Here is a 19,346-nt window from a genome sequence, read left to right as displayed (position 1 = left end):
GTCAAAACCCTTTAAAGTCAGATATCTTAATGGATCCTAAAGATTCCTAAAGAATCAAGACCTGATAAAGACTGCAAGATGTATTGGGTTTTGCCTTAGGGTAATTCCAACCGGATGATCACATGGCCACCGATGACTGGAAAATAAACGGAAAAGTAATTCTGGCCTCTGGTCGAGAATATTGATGGATCTGGATGCCGGATTACGATAGGAGGGTGGACTAAGTTCACATGTACTGAGGCCTCCCATTCGTTCCCTTTGTACCACCTTTTTGATCTAAAGTCCTCACCCCTCAACGACACTAAAGTAATCTAAAACGTGAAGCCAAAGCATGCTGCAAGGGGAAGCGACTGCAGCTGTAAGTGTAAGAGCCAGGTCTGGACAATAAAACATCTGTTTTGAGGCGCGTCGGGCTTTCTAATTGTTTTTCTTTCCAGCAGGCCCTTTAACCCATACGAGCTCAAGGGTGTTCTTGTTTGCTACTAACTTTAGTGCATGGTGACATTCGGAAGTGGAATACACGGAATAATCTGGATTAATATCTAGTTTGTTAGCGAGCTCTGAAAAAAGTTCTTGGTAGAATACCAAATCATGCTTTTAAAGGGGCGAAGATGAGTGCAAACAAATGGGGATATGAAAGAAGCGATTTAATTGGATGAGGACGATAGCAGGCGCAATCCAACGGGGGACTTTTACAAATACAGATAGAATTTCCTCCTTGAAGATCTTAAAGGCCCCCAAGGTTCGGATTTCAAACACTTTAGACCAAGACTTTCACGGGTTCTTAAATTCCGAGTGTCTATTAAAGACTATAAAAGTCTTTATGAAACCCTTAGAACCTGGAGGTAACCTCCAAGGTTTCCAATTGCACAGAGGCCCTTGAACCCTTTTGAAGGTTTACGAAGGGTCTTTTAGAACTTTCAAAAGCCTTTATCGGCTTTTCAAGATATTTCTTCGAAACGCTTTTGTGACTTGTAAATAAATATTTCAAAAAATCATTAAATTGAATTAGATGCTTTTAATTTTTATTTATTTATTATCCCTCTCTTGCTCTGGGCCCTCAACAGGTTTGCGCCCAATACAGAGTGACCCACATAATGCTTTTTAGAGGTGCCTCTGCAGAAGGCCTTAAGTTGTTCTGTACTACTCCGGTATTTATTACCTTACGAATTACTGCAGGAAAACCTAATTCGGAGTAGTCAGCAGAATGCTCAAAACAGGTCTAAGGTAATTCCCATCTCTGCCACAGATGAAAAATTCACCTCAACGCAAGTTCGAACACCTGACCTCCGGATTTATAGTCCAACGCTCTACCACTGAACCACAAAGCCGGTCGTAAAAGGCCTTAACGCTGTGTTAAAATACACTTAAATACTAATAGAGAATTTCAAGACTTTTAAGGACTATAAGAAGCCTTGTATTAAGGATCTGTGAAAACCATTAACCATTTCCCTTAGATAAGAATTTTGGTGACTTATTCAACCTCTTAAATATCGAAAGTCCAATAAAGCTCATCCTGACAGTTCCTTAAAACTTAAAACAACAGGTCTTAGAGGCCTTTTGAATGCTTATACCTCGGCTTATACTATGTTCTTAAATAGTTCCTAAAATCCGTTAAACATCCTAATAGCTACAGTATATTGTAGTATGAAGAGGACTATACATATATGTGCCTTTATTTAGAAAGCTTTCAAAGCAGAGACTTGCTATAACTAGACTGCGCTTAACGTATCTAAGGTGTTGTCGACACAGTATGCAACACACAATGCACCGCGGGGCAAAAACCGCTGAGATCATATGCAATATAATGAAATAAACGGTTATTTTAGATGTTCCGTTCATTAATCATTCTCGTGATTAGCTCGAATTAGTGAACAGATAAATTTCTGTTGAGAATAAACCAATAAACTTAGGTTAACTTGTGCCTATCAACATGTGCTCTGTCGATAAATTTTTAAATAATATGCTGATTTTCAACGGATAAAAGTTTAAAGGGCCAATGGATCAGAGCCATTCGAAGAGAAAAATTTACTCCCACCATAGTGCATTTGCGGGGAATGAAGCCGATTTTAGAAAGGTACCTACGAAGGTGTTAAACAATAATGCAATACCGAGCGTTTTCGACTTTCCCATTCACTTAAAATAACGTAGAACTATTATTCGACATCCTTTACCAGCAAGACAACGGCAATACCTATTTGCCTATTAGGTATAGACGTAACTAAGTACTTACTGGTACTAAGTATATTTCAGGTTTTGTTACAAGAAAAATAGCTAAGTCTGTTAAATGTTCCATATGTGCAGATGCGATATTCGCATCAGAGAGTCATTCAAAGCTTTTAACTAGAAAAAATCGTGGAGGATTGTTGCACGTATCAAGCGATGCATTAAAAATTTGCCAAATTGCTGAAAATGTGTTCAGGTTTTTCATTCAATCCACACCACACCGCGTTGTAAACAAAATGGTTATCAGCAGTCTAAGAAAAATAAATAACAGTTACAGCCCATTTGGGTTTTTGGATAGGCATATATTGAATCAAAATCCGCTAAATAATCATATCTTACTACTTACATCTTTAGTTTTAAGAGTATGTTTTCCCATACGTGTTCACCACCAAAATACACATATAAATCAAATTAGGACTAGAGTAAGGCAGTTATATACCAATTTAGTTCAAATAAAATACCAATAAATTCGATTAAACAGTTAACAGCTATATGTTATCTTTTTTTGCTACTAAAATTTAGAATAAACATGGCTAAAGCAAGCTGCAGAACGTACGTCTGCCCCGCGATGAACAGTTGGTTGCCTATCCTCTCTTGACAACAGGCGTTTATAGTAAAATCTACGTTACGCGCGGTCTAGTTATAACGTCTCTGTTTCAAAGGCACTACTTTTACAGGACCTACTATTTACATTATATGAGTTGAATTAGTGCAATTCTATAAGATGGATGTAGAGCACTCTAAACAACTCTTTTCAACACATTTTTACAAGCTAATATAAAAAATTACGTTCCGGAAATCCCCTGTTTTAGAGGCTCGGTTTACGTGCTGATTAGAACTTTCGGGAGTGTTTAGCACTTAAGCCATTAAAGATATATAAAAGACACCACGATCCTCTTTTAAAAGAGGGCCGTTTATGAAGTCTAGTCCGGCCCTGAACAAATTAGGAATTTTATCGAGGTGTTTAGTTCAAATGTGAGTTGGTAGTTCAACTACCTCGAGAACTACGTGAACTACTTTGTATTGCAAATACTTAACCTCACTTATACAATGTAAAATCAGGAATATAACATTACTGGAACTGGAATTGAGCTAATCCAGAGCACAAAATGGCTTACATTGTTTAGTGCACAAGAAATTGACCCAGTTAGGTCTTGCTGGTTTGATACTGTGATTTCTGTCCAGACTCACTCAACATGTTACCTGTGACAATGGATATTTAGTAAGATCTTCTAAATCCATCCGTGAAAAGCTCTAACATGCATTGTTCCTGAAATTAGAGTTCACAAGTGAAAGGACTAGCCTTCGATTCATTCATACTTGCTGCTGGTTTACGGGTAGAAACGTGGTTCACATTTTCAAATCTTAACTTGTAATTTTAGCATGGGTTGGAAGCTGTGTTGTACATTTAATGGGTCTCAGTTTGGGATACCTTTTGCCAGATGTTGCCTTTCTAAAAGGTTTTTTTAATGCTTGGGACAAATCCCATGGATATGAAAAGGTCTTGCTGTAAAAACTAATCCAAAGAATACAGCCCTACAACTTGCTGTAGATGGTATTAATGGTTAAAGTTTTAGTGGCGTGTTAGCCGAGCATTGGACCCTAGGCTAGGATAATTTGTGTGCCCCCTCCCTCTCCTATTATAGTATTGCATTCTCAGATTAATTGTTAATCTGAGATTGTATGGTAGGCATTATCACTACTCTAATGATTGAGGAACATTATGTATTTCAAGGAATATGAATCGTATTGATGTGGTTTTTTTTTGTGAATAAAATTGTTTACTGTTACATCTGTGGAAAAATTATGAATCTTGGTGTGTGCAGTTACTCAGACTACGATAGATCGTTGTTCCATGTCCAATATGTATATTTTTAAGTTTTTTGGTCATTTTTCTCCCCACTACTTTACCTTACCTTCCCTTCTCTTCAGCTCTCCTCACAAGTCGCTCTAAAGCTTTCACAGAATTAATCTTTCATTTCCAGACCCTCATTCCGTGTCCTACAAAAAGGATTTATTTTTCGGAAGAGAAACTTTATGGCAGCTGAGAGGAATTAGGAGCTTCAGAGAAGTAGAAGGTGATCAATTTTTAGGACAGGTGTATGAGAAATTTGTGAGAAGAATATCGCAGGTTTCTGATGTAGTTATAGTCAGCAGACCACAATACATTGATATTTTTGATGAATCCCTTAATAGCTGTTTCGTAATGATCTAATACTAATGAACAGAACGCTCTTTTTGATGGTTAAAATTATATTTTTGTGAGGTACACATCATCAAATTGAGATACACACGTTTTGAGAGCTGGCAACCGCGCGACTTTTGAAAAGGAAAAACCATAGAAAACCAATCTCGAGAGCACTAAGGCGTCTTGCGTTACGACCATCTCCATTTGAGCTGTCGCCAAGAGAGCATCGTGTAACTTTATGGTAACATACCCCTACGGTTAGGCAACAAACCTCACATTTGAAGGAATCGCAGTACTGGAAAAATACGAAACACTCGCTTTGTATAGGTACAACAAACCTTCTGGTCAGGCGGCGAAGAACAGGGAATTTTCACAACAAAGCTTGGTTATGTTAATCGTATTCGAATCGAATGTACCTACGTGGGTTGTCCAGAAAGTAGCAGACGTTTTGAAATAAAAAATTTTAAACTTATAAAGAAAATCTCTTATTATATACATTTAGGAGCTACACACCCTCCATACAGCTTGGATTTAGCGCCTAAGCGACTTCCACCTCTTCCTAGCGATGAAGACCTCGCTCGCAATACAGCACATGGACAGTGATGCCAAACCTCAAGAAACACTTATGTACCACGCTATGATAAGTGCCTCAATATAAATGGCAACTATTTTGAAAAATAGCCTATAAGAGTGTAGCTTCCAAATGTATAAAAAGTTTTTTCTTACACTTTCTTAATTTTTTATTTCAAAACGTTTGTTACTTTCTGGATAGCCCTCGTATTTATGATGTTTCTTGTGCATCGTTCTTGTTGATTTATTTCATGCGACTCGACACCTGATTTTTATTAGGTACACGATTTGAGATGGTTGATTTGTATATTTTTCGGTTTTGTATTTTGTTGTAGTTAATTTAAATATTTTTTTTTGTACGTTATGCCAGGTTTTTTGTCAATAAAAGGTATACCGGGTATAACAATCAGGAAGTACTTATCGTGCCACTTACCCTTAGCCGATTCCAACCGAGATTCAAAAGTGGCGCGAAGCGTCCGTGGTTCCGACTAAAAACTTTAGATGGCTTTGTTCATAGTTTATTTCAATGTTGCCAACTGTAAGTTTAGTGTATGGTAAATCACAATTGCAGCGCCAGGTTGGAGGACCCCTAGGATCATTACAAGTTTGTTGTTTTTTTTTGTGTCATAAAATGCATTTCTTTATCATACATAGACCCCCAGGGGCCCCAGGAGAAACAGAGGGGTTTAGTTTCATTTCATCATAAAACCATCGGTGTGCTGGTGGTATTCCCCCCCCCCCCCCCCCCAATCTCCCAGTGATATGCTCTCCTCAAAAAGTTCAGCCATAAGAACCCTTTCACCTTACATCACACCACAATGTGTAGGTCGATTCAGTTACATCTCCCGAACGCTCTCCATAAAAAATCGTGCCCTCTATTTTCCGTGGGAGTTCTACTGGGAGTAGCCCCTAGCTAGACCAACCCCCGGTAGGTACCACTTTCTTCCCCAAAATTCTTAGTAGCGGTACCTACACCATTGATTTTGGAAAGATCCATAAGGGCTGAACGTTTTGAAGCAGAACGCGTCACCTGGGAGTCTGTGTAGGACGATTCAATCAATTCTCACGAATTTCTTCATAAATGATTGTGCCCTTCCTTTACCGGGGAGAAAAAGAATAAGTTAATGTTCATTTCGCATAAAACCTTCGTGTTCACTTGGGGGTTTTTGAAAAAGTTTCATGGCCCCTGAATACCTTTGTATCAAGCTTTTGGTTTATAGAACACATTAGAAAAAATTTTAAGACCTCCCAAGTCCTGATAAGGTACGATTGCTTATAATTTCCTCTTCTTCGCCAAGGTGTCAACACGAGTTAAATATTTTGAACACTGTAGATATCGTAGAGGAGATGTGTAAAAATATGAAGGAAAAAGTAATATAAGATGACAGATAACAGAAAAGAATGATGGGCCTGAGAGTGTACGAAGAAAGAAACATATACAGAACAATGATGGAAAACAAAAGAAAGAAAAGGAGAGATAGAGGAGAAGGAGTTGAGAGAACAAAAATGAAAGTACAAAAGAAAATGTAAGGAAGAAAAGATGAAGGAACAAAGAATACGAAGAAGAGCAGCGAATAAAAACAGAGAGTGACTTTTGGAAGATGATAAACAGAGAAAAGGGGAGAACTTCATGAAGGTGCTGTAAAGAAATCAGGAGAAAGAGGGGGTGGACGAAATTTCAGGAGAAGAGATCGAGCAGCAGTTATAGAGACTTGAGAAAGATAGATCTGTTGGAATAAGGGATGAAATGAGACATTATAGGGTTGAATTTTTGGCCACAGACAGTGTCTAAGGGGCGGTTGGAGGAAACGAATATTCAAAATATGGCAAGAGGGAGAGCTACCGGAAGAATAAGGGGGGGGGGGGGAACAAAGACCATATGGAAAGTGTAGCATCACGACCGTAACGATTGCGTAGGGAATATATACGATAGTGTTGGACACACAATGGGATTCAGAATTAGAGGGAGAGAAACGATCAAGTGTAGTAACTTCACAGATTGGTTGAAAAGGTATTGGAAAAAAAGGGTGGAAATGGCGTTTATCGTGGATTAAACGAAAAGGGAGAAAGTGTGGAAAATGATGGAGCAGGGGAAAATAGATAGGTACCTAATGATTTAAAGAAGAGAATTAAAGAGTCGGGAGTCGGGTAAGGATAGGAGGGAAGGATAGGAGGAAGAAGTTTCTTGACAATAAATCAGGAATTCGACACTTAGCCCAACCTTATTTACGATTTAGGTGCATAAGATAAATTGGAAAACACTAAGGCAGGGTCAAGGTGGAGGAATCGTAGTGGAAAAAAGGAAGGTATGATGATCTCTGGCATATGCTGGATGGAAAGAATGGTTAAAATACTGGAAAAAATGAAATGGAATTAAATGCTAATGAGATTTGGACGGAAAAAGGGAGGTAGAACGGAAGTGGAAGAAGGGAAGAGTAAGGGAAGTAAGCAAACCAAATTACATATTAGAGGAGAAAATCAAAAAGGGGAAGATAAGGATAGCGTCGGGAAGCATGGACGGGGATGAACACAACAGGCCCGTGTGTGGCGCAGTTCAGTTGAAACTGGACTGTGGTGATAAGGGTCCCAGGTTCGAATCCCGGTTCGGGCATGAGTATTTGTAAATGTATAGTGGGTTGGGTTGGTAGAGCAGCCTTGGTTGAAACCCCGTCAACTCAAAAATAAATAAATAAAATAGCGAGAACAACAAAAACGGATACGGATGGGAGGATGAAAGGAGGAGAGAAGCAGAGAAAGGATGAAGGAAGAACTTACAAAAAGTTATACTTACAAGAGCAACAACAGAGAGAGAAAATCGAGAGTACACGAGCTCATAGAAGGTACAAGGACCTAATAATGAAGGGGGTATATGAAGAGAAAGAGGAAATCAGAAAGGAAAGCTGGAAAGAAATACTGGCGAGGGGTGAAGAGGAGGAAAATGGGCGAAACCTAAGAATCTTTTTTCCTTTGAAACTGCACTTTTATTAACAGTAAAACGCTAAACACTACAAAGTCTACCTCTAGCTTAAAGGTAAGGAAAATAGAAAGGTAATACAACTAATATGTGGATGCTGCAGTTTAGGATTACTGCACCTTCTCCTTCTTTTGGAAGAAACCTCGTCGAATCAAATAAATGGAAACCTTCAAGGCAAGGTACATTAGAAACAAAATCGTAAAGAAGACGAACAGCAGAACTCCGATGACGTCCAAGTAAAGGTATTGGTACAATGGTATATCCTGCCCCTGGGTTTTTAAGTGTTTTGTTCCCTTGTTTCTTATTACATGGTCCGTCCACCATACAGCAACCTCCAAGCCACCTACTGGCTGATCGTGAACCAACTCATGCAAGTACATCATCTTCTTTCGATACCTAAAAACCACTCGTAATAACAACTCCAACATTACCAGAAGTCATTGCTTGTAACCAACTCTATATTCTCCAAGAGATCCAGCATGGCCGCCTTGAACTTCTTTTTTTTTAAGCTGTTGATGTTCAACGACAATGCAGCTCCTCTAGGAACCACACTACGAACCATCGCTTCTTGATCGCGATGCATCGGTAGCATAAGCATCGGCACTTTAAAATAAACGGCTTCCTCGACGGCTTCCAGCTCGCCATGTGTTACAAACAACTTGATATTCGGGTGCCCTGAAACCGATCTGTGATACACCCCGCTCACCCCAACTCCATATCTTACTTAGCACATCCTGCTGAGAGACCGACTGGGTAACTAGCACATTCTCCGGCTCGCTCTTAACTTCTCCATCATATCGCACTATAGAATTGTACGAGAGCTCCCCAAGTGACTTCAGTATGATGCGGAGCGCGCTGGAACTAACTGGGCCTAAATTCACGTAAATAACTCCACTCGGGCTTTTCCTCATGAAGGCGTCGAATTCCTAAGAAAAAGATTGAATGTTTTGACAGGTGGCGGGCGATTACCTCCGGTAAGAAGTTCGGCGGTTGAATGTTTAGGGCGCCTCCAATAGACACAATCGTCGGGATGAGAGGACGTATGTGTCCGAGGATCGGGTTCTGGTTGACCAAAACGACACTAATCCTGTCTCGTAGATCTTCAACTGTCGGAAACTTGGACCCGAAGTGCTTACGGATTAGGGCCGTTTCTTGTTTAGCTACAATCAGGTTGTAGTAAAGCTTGTTCGCGAAGAGAACTCCAGCGCTGATAAAGCGTTCGAGGAAGCTGAGCGGGTGTTTGTAAGGCAGTAGGAAGTCTGGATTGTACGCCGAGTGAGAGGGATTGTTAAGATCGTAGTACATGAACGATCTCAAGTCCGTAGTGGAAACCAGGATCAAGGGGCAGTTGTACACTTCGGCCAAGGCGTAAAGAACCGGTGCTTGGTACTCTGTAATTACCAGGTCGAACTCTCGGTCTTCGTTTAGTAATTCAATGACCTTGGTGTGGTTCAACTCCGAATCTAGGGTTTTGAGCACCGAGTCGTAGTTGTAATACGCCGAGATGAAAGACTCCCGGTCCACTTTATCCAAGGTAACACTCTCGTGCCAGACTATCTCTTGCAGGTGTGAGTAGCTCTTATCGTTCATGGAGTGGGTCGTTAGCAGAGTAACTGCGTGACCCCTTCCCAACAACGCTCTCCATAGTCCCTGGAAGGTTACTTGGTGTTCGACGAACGGTGACGAAATTGCGATCAGAATTCGGGCACAATCACAATTTGCCAAGAATAGCAGAACCGGGACTATGTTAACGTACAGCATTATCGGATCTTTATTACTACAAAAATGGAATTTAGGCTACGATTTTTTTATAGATAAGCGCCAGCGTGTACACAATCTTATATTAATTAGGAGCTTATCTTTTTTACTATGTTGACTCTGAGCAAATTTTCAAGAATGTGGAGGATGAACCATGGGATAACGCGCGTAATGCGGCAGCTTCTCAATGCATGCCTGGGGAAAGGCACTATACTGCAAAATAGCGATTATCTACCCTGTGCTCCTGATACGATTAGTTCCCTTTAGGGAAACCATTTTGACTGTAATGGAAACGTGATTAGATCTTCCATACCTTGAAAACTGTCAGTTGTAAAAAAATTTAAAACATGCAGATATTACCCTCCCTCAATTCGCGATTGAACATTATGACTTCCTGATACGATTTCTTGGAAAATACCATTTTGGCCGTGACAGCAGCTAATTTAGCCCGTCCGACTCTGAGAAAATGGGAAACATGAAGATCTTATCCTCAGATCAACTTCACTTCCCTACCACATAATAGCGATTAACTATTCTGAGCTCCTGATACGGATTAGTTCACTTATAGGGACCATTTCATCCATGATTAACCAATCGATACCCTGAAAGAAGTTTGTAGAAAATGACCACCACTTCACTATTCCAGAATAGCGTTACACCATTATAAAGCGCTTCTTAGGGAGCGCCCATCTTGAAACCATATTCATTGTGACAGAAACGCGATTAGCCCACTCTATAAACGATTAGGCAATCCTGTGACAATTTTCACTTCACTACCGTAAAATGACAGTTATGAGCTGCAGATACGATTATACAGGCCGTCCCATCTATTCAATCCTATTTCAAACTTGTGGGTTCACACATCGTCAGGTGCACGCATTACACAGGAAAATTTCGCAGCATTATAGAGGACCGCTTTCATCCGATGATAAGAGGTCTGATGCAACTGTATGTCGCATGACAAAAAGGCACCATCACTTCTCACTCCATGAAACGCACCGGCAGTAAAGTAGGCACAATCCAAACTAGCGCACGGTCATGGCCTAGGTGAGAGGAATATTCCGGTTGCGTAACTAAGAAGTGACCTTGTTTTTAGGTGCAAAGTTCTGCTCTGGGACTGCCGGTTCCGTAACTAAGGCGTGATCTTGTCTTATGGTGCAAGATCGCGACCCTTCTCCGACGAAAAAGTCGTGACCTTGGTAAAGGGAACCCCCGGATACGTAAGTAAGTCGTGACCTTGTTTTATGGTGCAAGGTCGCGCCCATGACGAATGAATATTTTAAGTTTCCAAAAAGGCTTTTATGAAGCTGATTTATCTTAATTCCAGTTTACCTTATTTCAAATGTTATGAAAAATGAATGAAGATAGCGTCGGGGTACCATTGTTCCATTATTTTTCGCCACATAGAGGGCATTCTGGCCAAAAACTTTGCAAGATCCTTTTGAAGCACCCGGTACCAAAAGCGGAAACGGTGCTTTTACGTTTTTCCACCTATTTAGAGTCTCCCTGACTTTAGAGTACATCCCAGTATATCCCTGAAAGGCCATAGATCACTACATTCATTTCAGCATGCTTACAGTAGGGTTGGTATGGTCACAGAGGCGGCTCTTCATAGCCTTGTGTGCAGGCTGAGAGGGGAATGTCAGCCGGGGGTAGCCCTAGGAGCGTTCCTAGGTATCGAGACAACAACAACCCCACTTTTGACTACATATTAGTGAAGCTTGGTCAATCCTAAAATGGATCCGCGCCATGGTTGGAAGTAGGGTAATTGTATCCGCAATCGGGGCGTCGGAGATGGGCTCATCGGTCACTAGAGGATGTCCGCACTCTGAACAAGGGCGGAGCGTATATACAGGGATACGTGGACGATCTCGCGACCGTCGTAACAAGAAACTTTCCAAATGCCGCGAAAGAGCTCGTGCAGAGGACTCTCGAACAAGTAATTAGGTGGTGCAGTACCCACCCGGTATGTGAACACCCGGTATTTTCAAGCATCTTAAGTTGAGCGCTTCGTCACGAAAAGTATCGTACCGTATTGTATATGTCGAAAGTATTTGTGTTGGTTCTAGGAGTTGAAGATAGAAGCTAAAGGTAAGATTTAATTTGTAGAGTGGTGTTTCATCCGCTGTTACCGTAAACAAAAGCTATAAGTAATTCGTTGTTTGCAACCGTTCCCGTCAAGGTATTTCAATTACTTTTGTTTCGCCCGAAAGTTCTTGTCATTAGAAGACGAGGGCAAATTACTGTCTTAGACTTTCAGCAACATGAAGCCATTATTAGCAGTTTTTTTGTTTTCCACGGTAATTGAAGATCAGCATTTAAATTTGGATAAGTGACCTTTTGCCGACCTTAGAAATTACAAGCGACAATAGATGTTGATTGAACCACCGAAATTCCAATTAAAGTGTAATTAACAGAAGCTAAACAGTAGCTAAATAAATATGTTGCATCCGATTAAGTCGCGAGGGGTCTTAAAGGAAGCGCGTGTAATTAATTTTAATTTTAAGACCAATTAGTGAAGATTTTTAGGACTTCGGCAGCAGGACTCATTTTTTCGATAGGTAACCGAATACGCTGCGTCGACTGGGAAAACCGGCTAATTTGTATTTTGTTGCTCATTCTCGCTAGGGAGTTTTTCGTAATTTTGTTTTAGTTTTTCCGTCATTTGCTGAACTCGCCCGATTCATGGAGTTGCCGTTTACTCTCATTGTGCTTGCTCGAGACTCCCGAGACCGTCCTCCAAACCGTTGCTACCGCCGACCTTGACCAGGGAAAAGGCCGTACCTCTTGGTGGCGCTCGAGATCTTCCGTTCCATCGAGGGCATCCAGGTTGTCGCTGACCTCTTTTAAATTTAATTGTTATCATTATTCCCCTAATGCTTATTTAATATTTCGTGCTATTTGTACGCGGACTTACTCCCAAAGTTCGTCGCAAGTAAAATATTTGAGAGTAGACCTCCGCGTGACCTGGAAATGGCACATTGAACGAGTAAGAAAAAATGCAACTGCATCCTTGACGACAGTTATCTGGCAACGGGTAGGCTGAAGCAACCTTAAACGAAACAGGGTCCTATTTTTTATTCACAGGACCAGGCCCAGAACTCGCTTGCCAAAGAAAGGGGGGGGGGGGCACAATGACATTTGATAAACATCATCGCCCATAAAATCGTAAAAGCAAATGGTCGATTTAACAACCTCCTTGTGCGAGGATTTCGGTGTCTATGGCTACAACCGCTGTGTAATATTGCGTCGTATCCTTGGTGATACCAGGTGGTATGTGATGGTAGAGTATGACTTGACTGGGGGAAATCCTCCTTGGTTACAAACAAGTAGCTGGCGCAACGAAAGATCTACCATAATAGAGATTTGCTCGAGACTATTGGTGGGGCAACTACATCGATAGTCGCTGAATCAAACACAATAGCAGTGCAGGTATATGGACCATATTCGAAGGTCCAAACGAGGATTATGGAGGAACTTCTGTGTTAACATGGTGGGTGTTCGAGAAATTCAAAAATTCTGAGATAGGCCGTCAACACGTTCAATCGTTCAACCCATTTAAGAATGCAGGTCCGGACGGGATATTTTTTTGCAATTTTTTAGAGCCTCCCTGGCTTTGAGGTATATCCCCGAATGCTGGTGAAGGCCTCCAGATACTTCAGATACTTCAGATGCTTCAGATGCTTCAGATGCTTCAGATGCTTCAGATGCTTCAGATGCTTCAGACGCTTCAGATGCTTCAGATGTTTCAGAAGCTTCAGATGCTTCAGAAGCTTCAGATGCTTCAGATGCTTCAGATGCTTCAGATGCTTGAGATGCTTGAGATGCTTGAGATGCTTGAGATGCTTGAGATGCTTGAGATGCTTGAGATGCTTGAGATGCTTGAGATGCTTGAGATGGTTCAGATGCTTGAGATGCTTGAGATGGTTCAGATGCTTCAGATGCTTCAGATGCTTCAGATGCTTCAGATGCTTCAGATGCTTCATATGCTTCAGATGCTTCAGATGCTTCAGATGCTTCAGATGCTTCAGATGCTTCAGATGCTTCAGATGCTTCAGATGCTTCAGATGCTTCAGATGCTTCAGATGCTTTAGGTACCTCAGGTACCTCAAGTACATCAGATACCTCCGGTTCCTCAGATATCTCAAATACTTCCGATGCCTCAGATGCCTCAGATGCCTCAGATGCCTCAGATACCTCAGATACCTCAGATACCTCAGATACCTCAGATACCTCAGATACCTCAGATACCTCAGATACCTCAGATACCTCAGATAACTCAGATACCTCAGATACCTCAGATACCTCAGATACCTCAGATACCTCAGATTCCTCAGATACCTCAGATACCTCAGATACCTCAGATACCTCAGATACCTCAGATACCTCAGATACCTCAGATACCTCAGATACCTCAGATACCTCAGATACTTCAGATACTTCAGATACTGCCACCGGTGAAAAATTCACCTCAACCCAGGTTCGAACACCCGACCTCTGGATTTATAGTCCAACTCTCTACCACTGAACCATAAAGCCGGTGTGAAGTCTCATATAGACACTAGGCTGTTAAGAGTCATTTATGTATAGCTTTCAAGAATATAACTGGAAAATTGGATACTCCTGTTTTTCCGAATGCGAATTCATTCTATGCAACAAAAGCAAATAAACACAATCAGTTACCATAACAAGAACAAGTTCAATAACGATTGAATGTGTGCAATAACTGTCTAGTGGTATACTCGGCTTGCAACCGGGGAGCCCGGGTTCGATTCTCTGCATGAACAGTTTTTTTAAAATTTGATTACAAAAATTAGTATCCCAATTCAACACATTGTCTGATGGGCAGTAGGAAGTTTGCCGGGTTTGCTAGCAATAAATATGTTTTAAATAATATGAAACTCTGTATTTTTAAAAACCTGCTTGTCAAAATTTCCCCTTATTCAGGCTATAACGCGGCGGGCAAGGGCGCAAATTTTAGTGCTTGCGTACACATAACTTTTCCTTGAGCCGGCCCTGCGAGAGTGCGTTTAACATCACGGTCGATTCAATTAGTGAGGCTGCTGGAAGTTTTGGGGTTAGATGGATCCTATCCATGGACGGAGATGAGCTCATCCGTTACTAAACGATGTCTTCAAAGGTGGAGCGTTGCCTCCACTGTTCAGAGACTCGCCTGCCAGTGAGCCATTGGAACCGTGGAAACCAAGCCGTGGAGGTACTTATGAGACTAGAGCCTTTACACTTAGCTGTGGAGCCAGAGCCTCGGAAGGCTTCCATACAGCTAAACGGTTGGGACGAGTGGAAGGATCGAGACAGCCTTGCACACGGGCGGATCTGGGAGGAAACCCTCAGATCCGATCCCCTCCTCGCAAGAAGGAATGTGATCCAGGCCAGAGTAATAAGCATGTACAAATATGCAGTGACATGGTCTCACCGATAGGCTACTGCGCTTGATTTCAGTTGCAAGATTGATCTGAGTGCCAGCGCACTGCGGCATAGGTGGCAACGAAAGCTGGCTCGTGAGGGCCGTGGTGGGGTCTTCGTTGGAACCGAGCCTAGCCTAGGAATTGCTCCCTCCGTTGTCAGGGCCAGTATTAAAGACTGGGTTACCAGTCCATTCCAAGCTCAGTGGTAACACGTAACCGGACCCAGATAGTCCAGGGCCTTTTTAACAGGGCAAATCTGGACCTTCTAAGCTTCTAAAATTGAATAGAAGCCAGATTAGGTATTCTTGCGAGGCCCTGGATGGTCAACTATCACCTGCATAACATTGGACTTGTAAAGGAGCCCACGACATCAGCTATTCAAATTTTAACTGACAGCTTATTGTCTTTTCCGGAATTGCCTACTGATTCCTAAGCTGACGTACTTTCTTCGGACGTGTGCCATTGGGAACTTCCCCTGAAGATATGGAAGCCTGGAGAGCTACACACACCGAGACACCCCATCCTTCCATTCAAAAGAGTTGGGATAGTATCAAGGTTGATCTTATCAAATCGTCCCAGGTTGAAGTGAAATCGGCCGCTGACAAAACCCGCCTTCTCGCAGTCTCTAGGAAGCGCCTGGTTGCAATTCTTTTTTCCTCCCGACCTTATGGATAGTCAGGATTTCGAAACCAATGCATCAATGGCATCTATAAGTTCAACCTCACACCTGCTCCTGTGGAAAACAAGTCGAGCATCCGCTTAGCTGCGTTACAAGTAAAGGACGCTTGTCCATTCCCATTAGGTCCTTTGGATCTTTGAATTAAATTTTGGAACCATTAAAAAGATGACTCCAATATCATGTTTCTCCAAATTTTTAGTTTTCCTATTTTCTTTTCCTATCGCTGTTAAAGAGTGGCACGTTTTCGTTTTAATTTTTATTATTCAATAAAAGCGCACTCAATATAAAGAACGTGGAGATAAAACGGATCGGGGAACAGCTTGGATCATCTGGAAAGCCTCTCGAAATATAAATTCGTGCGTGCGAAGCGACTTATTTCTGGATCGTGCATTAATTAACATTGTTTTTCGCTAATCTAGGCAGGATGTTGTACCCTCTTTTTTCAGCTGGCGCTCAAACCGCACGGGCCCCGATACATACTTATCAGTCCATTACGAGCGGTTGGCATGTTAACTTAATGAGTTTTTCGACTTTTTTTTTTCTCTTAACCGTCCACTTTGAAATCGAGGGAGTTTAAGGAGCGGGTCGGGAAACTCTCAAGTTTTTCTAATCGCCACCGTTTGACGTCAGACGCGCAGATCCAATGGCTCGCCGGGAAATCTATTGATTACCGAAAAATGGCTGAAGTATGAAAACATATGGGGTTATGCTCCATCGCGGTGTGCAATATGAAAAGTACCTCACCATGTATTGCCATTTTGATATTGTTTAGTGGATTTGTGTGTGCCGAGCTCGAATTTTACCCAGGTTTGTAGACGCCACCTTTCCAACTTCTCCGCCGTTTTCCATTGTTTTGCTAGCGCGAAACTCGCGGCTAATTGGGTTTTGTTTGGCTCTCGTTACGAACGTTCTGAAATTCTTTAGTATACGTGCGATTATTCTTTATTACTTAATTAACCGCATGCTTTTCCGTACGCGATAAATCCGAGAGATCTCGGGATTATAAGTAGAATTTAGTGTAGGCGTCTCAGCCCTTTATTGCATTATTGGTGCCTGTTAAAAAACGAAATCCCTGCAATAAGCGCCGGGAGCTAATCCATCCAGACAATTAATCATGATAGAGCAAATTCACCTAAAATGAATTTGGGGAGTGTTCATACAACCAATCGCTTTGTTAATTGACAATAAAAGGCACTATTGTTTATTATTGTTCCACGGGCATGGCGGCTAATGTTTTCGGGACTCAAAAAAAAATTCAAAACATAGGTATGCTTCAATCAACCCAAATCGTTCCTTTATGGACTTTTAAATCATCACAAGATTATAAAGTTACATCTCACTTAAAAAGACGATACAAGAAACATATTTTAACGCAATTTGCAAACGTTATGTCTGTTCGTCCGTCGTACACTTCTGGTTTTCAAAGTATTTACTACGTTCACGTTTTGTAACCGGAAGGATCCTAAAGAGAAATCTATGGAACGCCGTTTTAGGAAATACGATGCGTATTATTGATGGTACTTACTACTTAACAAAGACATATATGTATAATGAGTTTAAAATTTCAGCACATTTATTATAAATATCGTTCAAAAAAGATCAAATGAAAGGTTTGTAATTTCAATAAAATTGAAAGTATTGAAGAACGCATGCATCAATATCAACGTGTCTACAAATATCAAAAGCAGGTTTTTATTGTACCGGGTGACCCAATAAAACTGTTATTCGGCCATATCTCGGGAACCGTTCGTCATATGAATTAGGGATAAAAAAAATTATTGGGTAAATCGGTCATGAAAAATCGCTGGAAAATATCTTCAAGTTATAAAAATGACCAACAGAGGGCGTAACTGCCATTTTAAATTTTTAAATTTCATTTTCTTATATTTCGCATAATAAACTAAACATTCTTTTTTCACATTTTTAAAGAGAACCAGTTCATCTATCATTTTCGTAAAAACAAAAACTCAGTTATTTCAAAAACAAAGATGGCGTGGGGCGTTTAATTGTTTTTGCAATAACCTGCTTTAACTTCTTAACCGTTTGACCGATTGTAACAAATTTGGTATTGCTGAAAAGGGCTTTCCTTGGGCAACAAGAATCAAATATAGTTAATATAATTGAATCCTTCTACGCCAGGAGGCTAGTTTTGACACCAGGATCCAAAACCCTAAAAAAATGAAAAAAATCAAATGTAATGATATGACTTTTTCTTTATGAAAAGGTAGCCAAATAACAACCAAAGAGGCCAGTAAAAACCGTTTTTCAAAATCTCGTTTCTAACCTCAAATATTGGGAAAATGAGATTAATTAATTCTTTAATAAAAATGCTGAACTTTTATCTTAAATTTACTTTTTACGTATTTCCGGTATTTGTCGATGGCGCGAAAGAAAAGCACCCTACACTTTTAGGAAAGCCATGGAAAATTAAACAAATGAAACACGATGCATAATAAAATAATAACAGCCGTAATTTGTAAATTATTCTGCTGTGTTTACATTCAAAAAGTGCAGTTTTTTGAATATTTTCAAAATGCGACCATCGCTTCCCGCATCTTCTATTTGCGTTATCTGAATCGACCACGAACCATCGCCGCTAGCATATTAAATGCTTCTTGGTTAGAAATTTTAGAAAAGATCACCATTTCAAAAAACTGCACGTTTTGAATGTAAACACAGCAGCATAATTTCCAAATTATGCTGTTATTATTATATTATGCATCGTGTTTCATTTGTTTCATTTTCCAAGGCAAGGCCTACCTAAAAGTGTATAGGGTCCTTTTCCAAACAATCTTTCGCGTCAGTCGACATATACCGGAAATACGTCAAATAAGATTCAATTTTACGATATTTTGAAAAACGGTTTTCACTGGCCTCTTTGGGTGTTATTTGGCTACTATTTCATAAAGAAAAAGTCATATCATTTCATTTGATTTTATTGATTTTTTTAGGACTTTTGATTATAGTGTCAAAACTAACCCTCTTCAACTAAATTAACTACATTTCGGTTAATTCTTGTTGCGCAAAGAATGCTCTTTTCAACGACACCAGATTTGTTACAATCGGTCAAACGGAAGAAGTTAAAGCAGGTTATTGCAATAACAATTGAACACCCCACGCCATCTTTGTTTTTGAAATAACGAAAATGATAGATAAATTGGTTTTCTTTAAAAATGTGAAAAAAGAAATGTTTAGTTTATTGTGCGAAATTTAAAGAAAATGCAACTTTAAAATGGCAGTTACACCCTCTGGTGGTCATTTTTAGAACTTGATAATATTTTCCAGCGATTCTTCCTAACCGATTTACCTAATAACTTTGTTTACCCCTAAGTCATACGACGAACGGTTCCCGAGATATGGCCGAGGAACCGTCTTATTGGGTCACCCGGTACATAATTTTTTTGGTGCACGAAGGTAGGTAACCTAAAAAATTGTATAATTAATTTTTGTACGTTTTATGTAATTTACTTTAAATATATTTACTATAATGAAAGCAAATTTTGAAACAACAAAAATTAACTGTTC

The 19,346-nt window shown here is 40.5% G+C and overlaps 1 protein-coding gene and 1 long non-coding RNA gene across 2 annotated transcripts; one reads left to right on the top strand and one right to left on the bottom strand.

Moving 5' to 3' along the window:
- The first annotated feature begins 3,211 nt into the window (after positions 1 to 3,211).
- LOC116180803 lies at positions 3,212 to 4,016 on the top strand. The gene is made up of 2 exons (XR_004147163.1): positions 3,212 to 3,563; positions 3,609 to 4,016. It is a non-coding gene; the product is annotated as an uncharacterized LOC116180803 (long non-coding RNA).
- Positions 4,017 to 7,942: 3,926 nt separating this feature from the next.
- LOC116181248 (UDP-glucuronosyltransferase 2B2-like) lies at positions 7,943 to 9,752 on the bottom strand. Its single transcript, XM_031501550.1, has 4 exons — positions 8,928 to 9,752; positions 8,683 to 8,884; positions 8,414 to 8,633; positions 7,943 to 8,354 (listed from the first exon to the last, which is right to left on the bottom strand). The coding sequence occupies exons 1-4, from the start codon at positions 9,717 to 9,719 to the stop codon at positions 8,069 to 8,071; spliced, it is 1,500 nt and encodes a 499-aa protein (XP_031357410.1). The 5' UTR covers positions 9,720 to 9,752; the 3' UTR covers positions 7,943 to 8,068.
- Between the last annotated feature and the right edge of the window lie 9,594 nt (positions 9,753 to 19,346).

This window comes from Photinus pyralis, unplaced genomic scaffold (genome assembly GCF_008802855.1).
Source record: "Photinus pyralis isolate 1611_PpyrPB1 unplaced genomic scaffold, Ppyr1.3 Ppyr1.4_LG9, whole genome shotgun sequence".
In the NCBI taxonomy this organism is placed as follows: domain Eukaryota; kingdom Metazoa; phylum Arthropoda; class Insecta; order Coleoptera; family Lampyridae; genus Photinus; species Photinus pyralis.
This window is presented reverse-complemented; position numbering and strand designations above follow the sequence as displayed.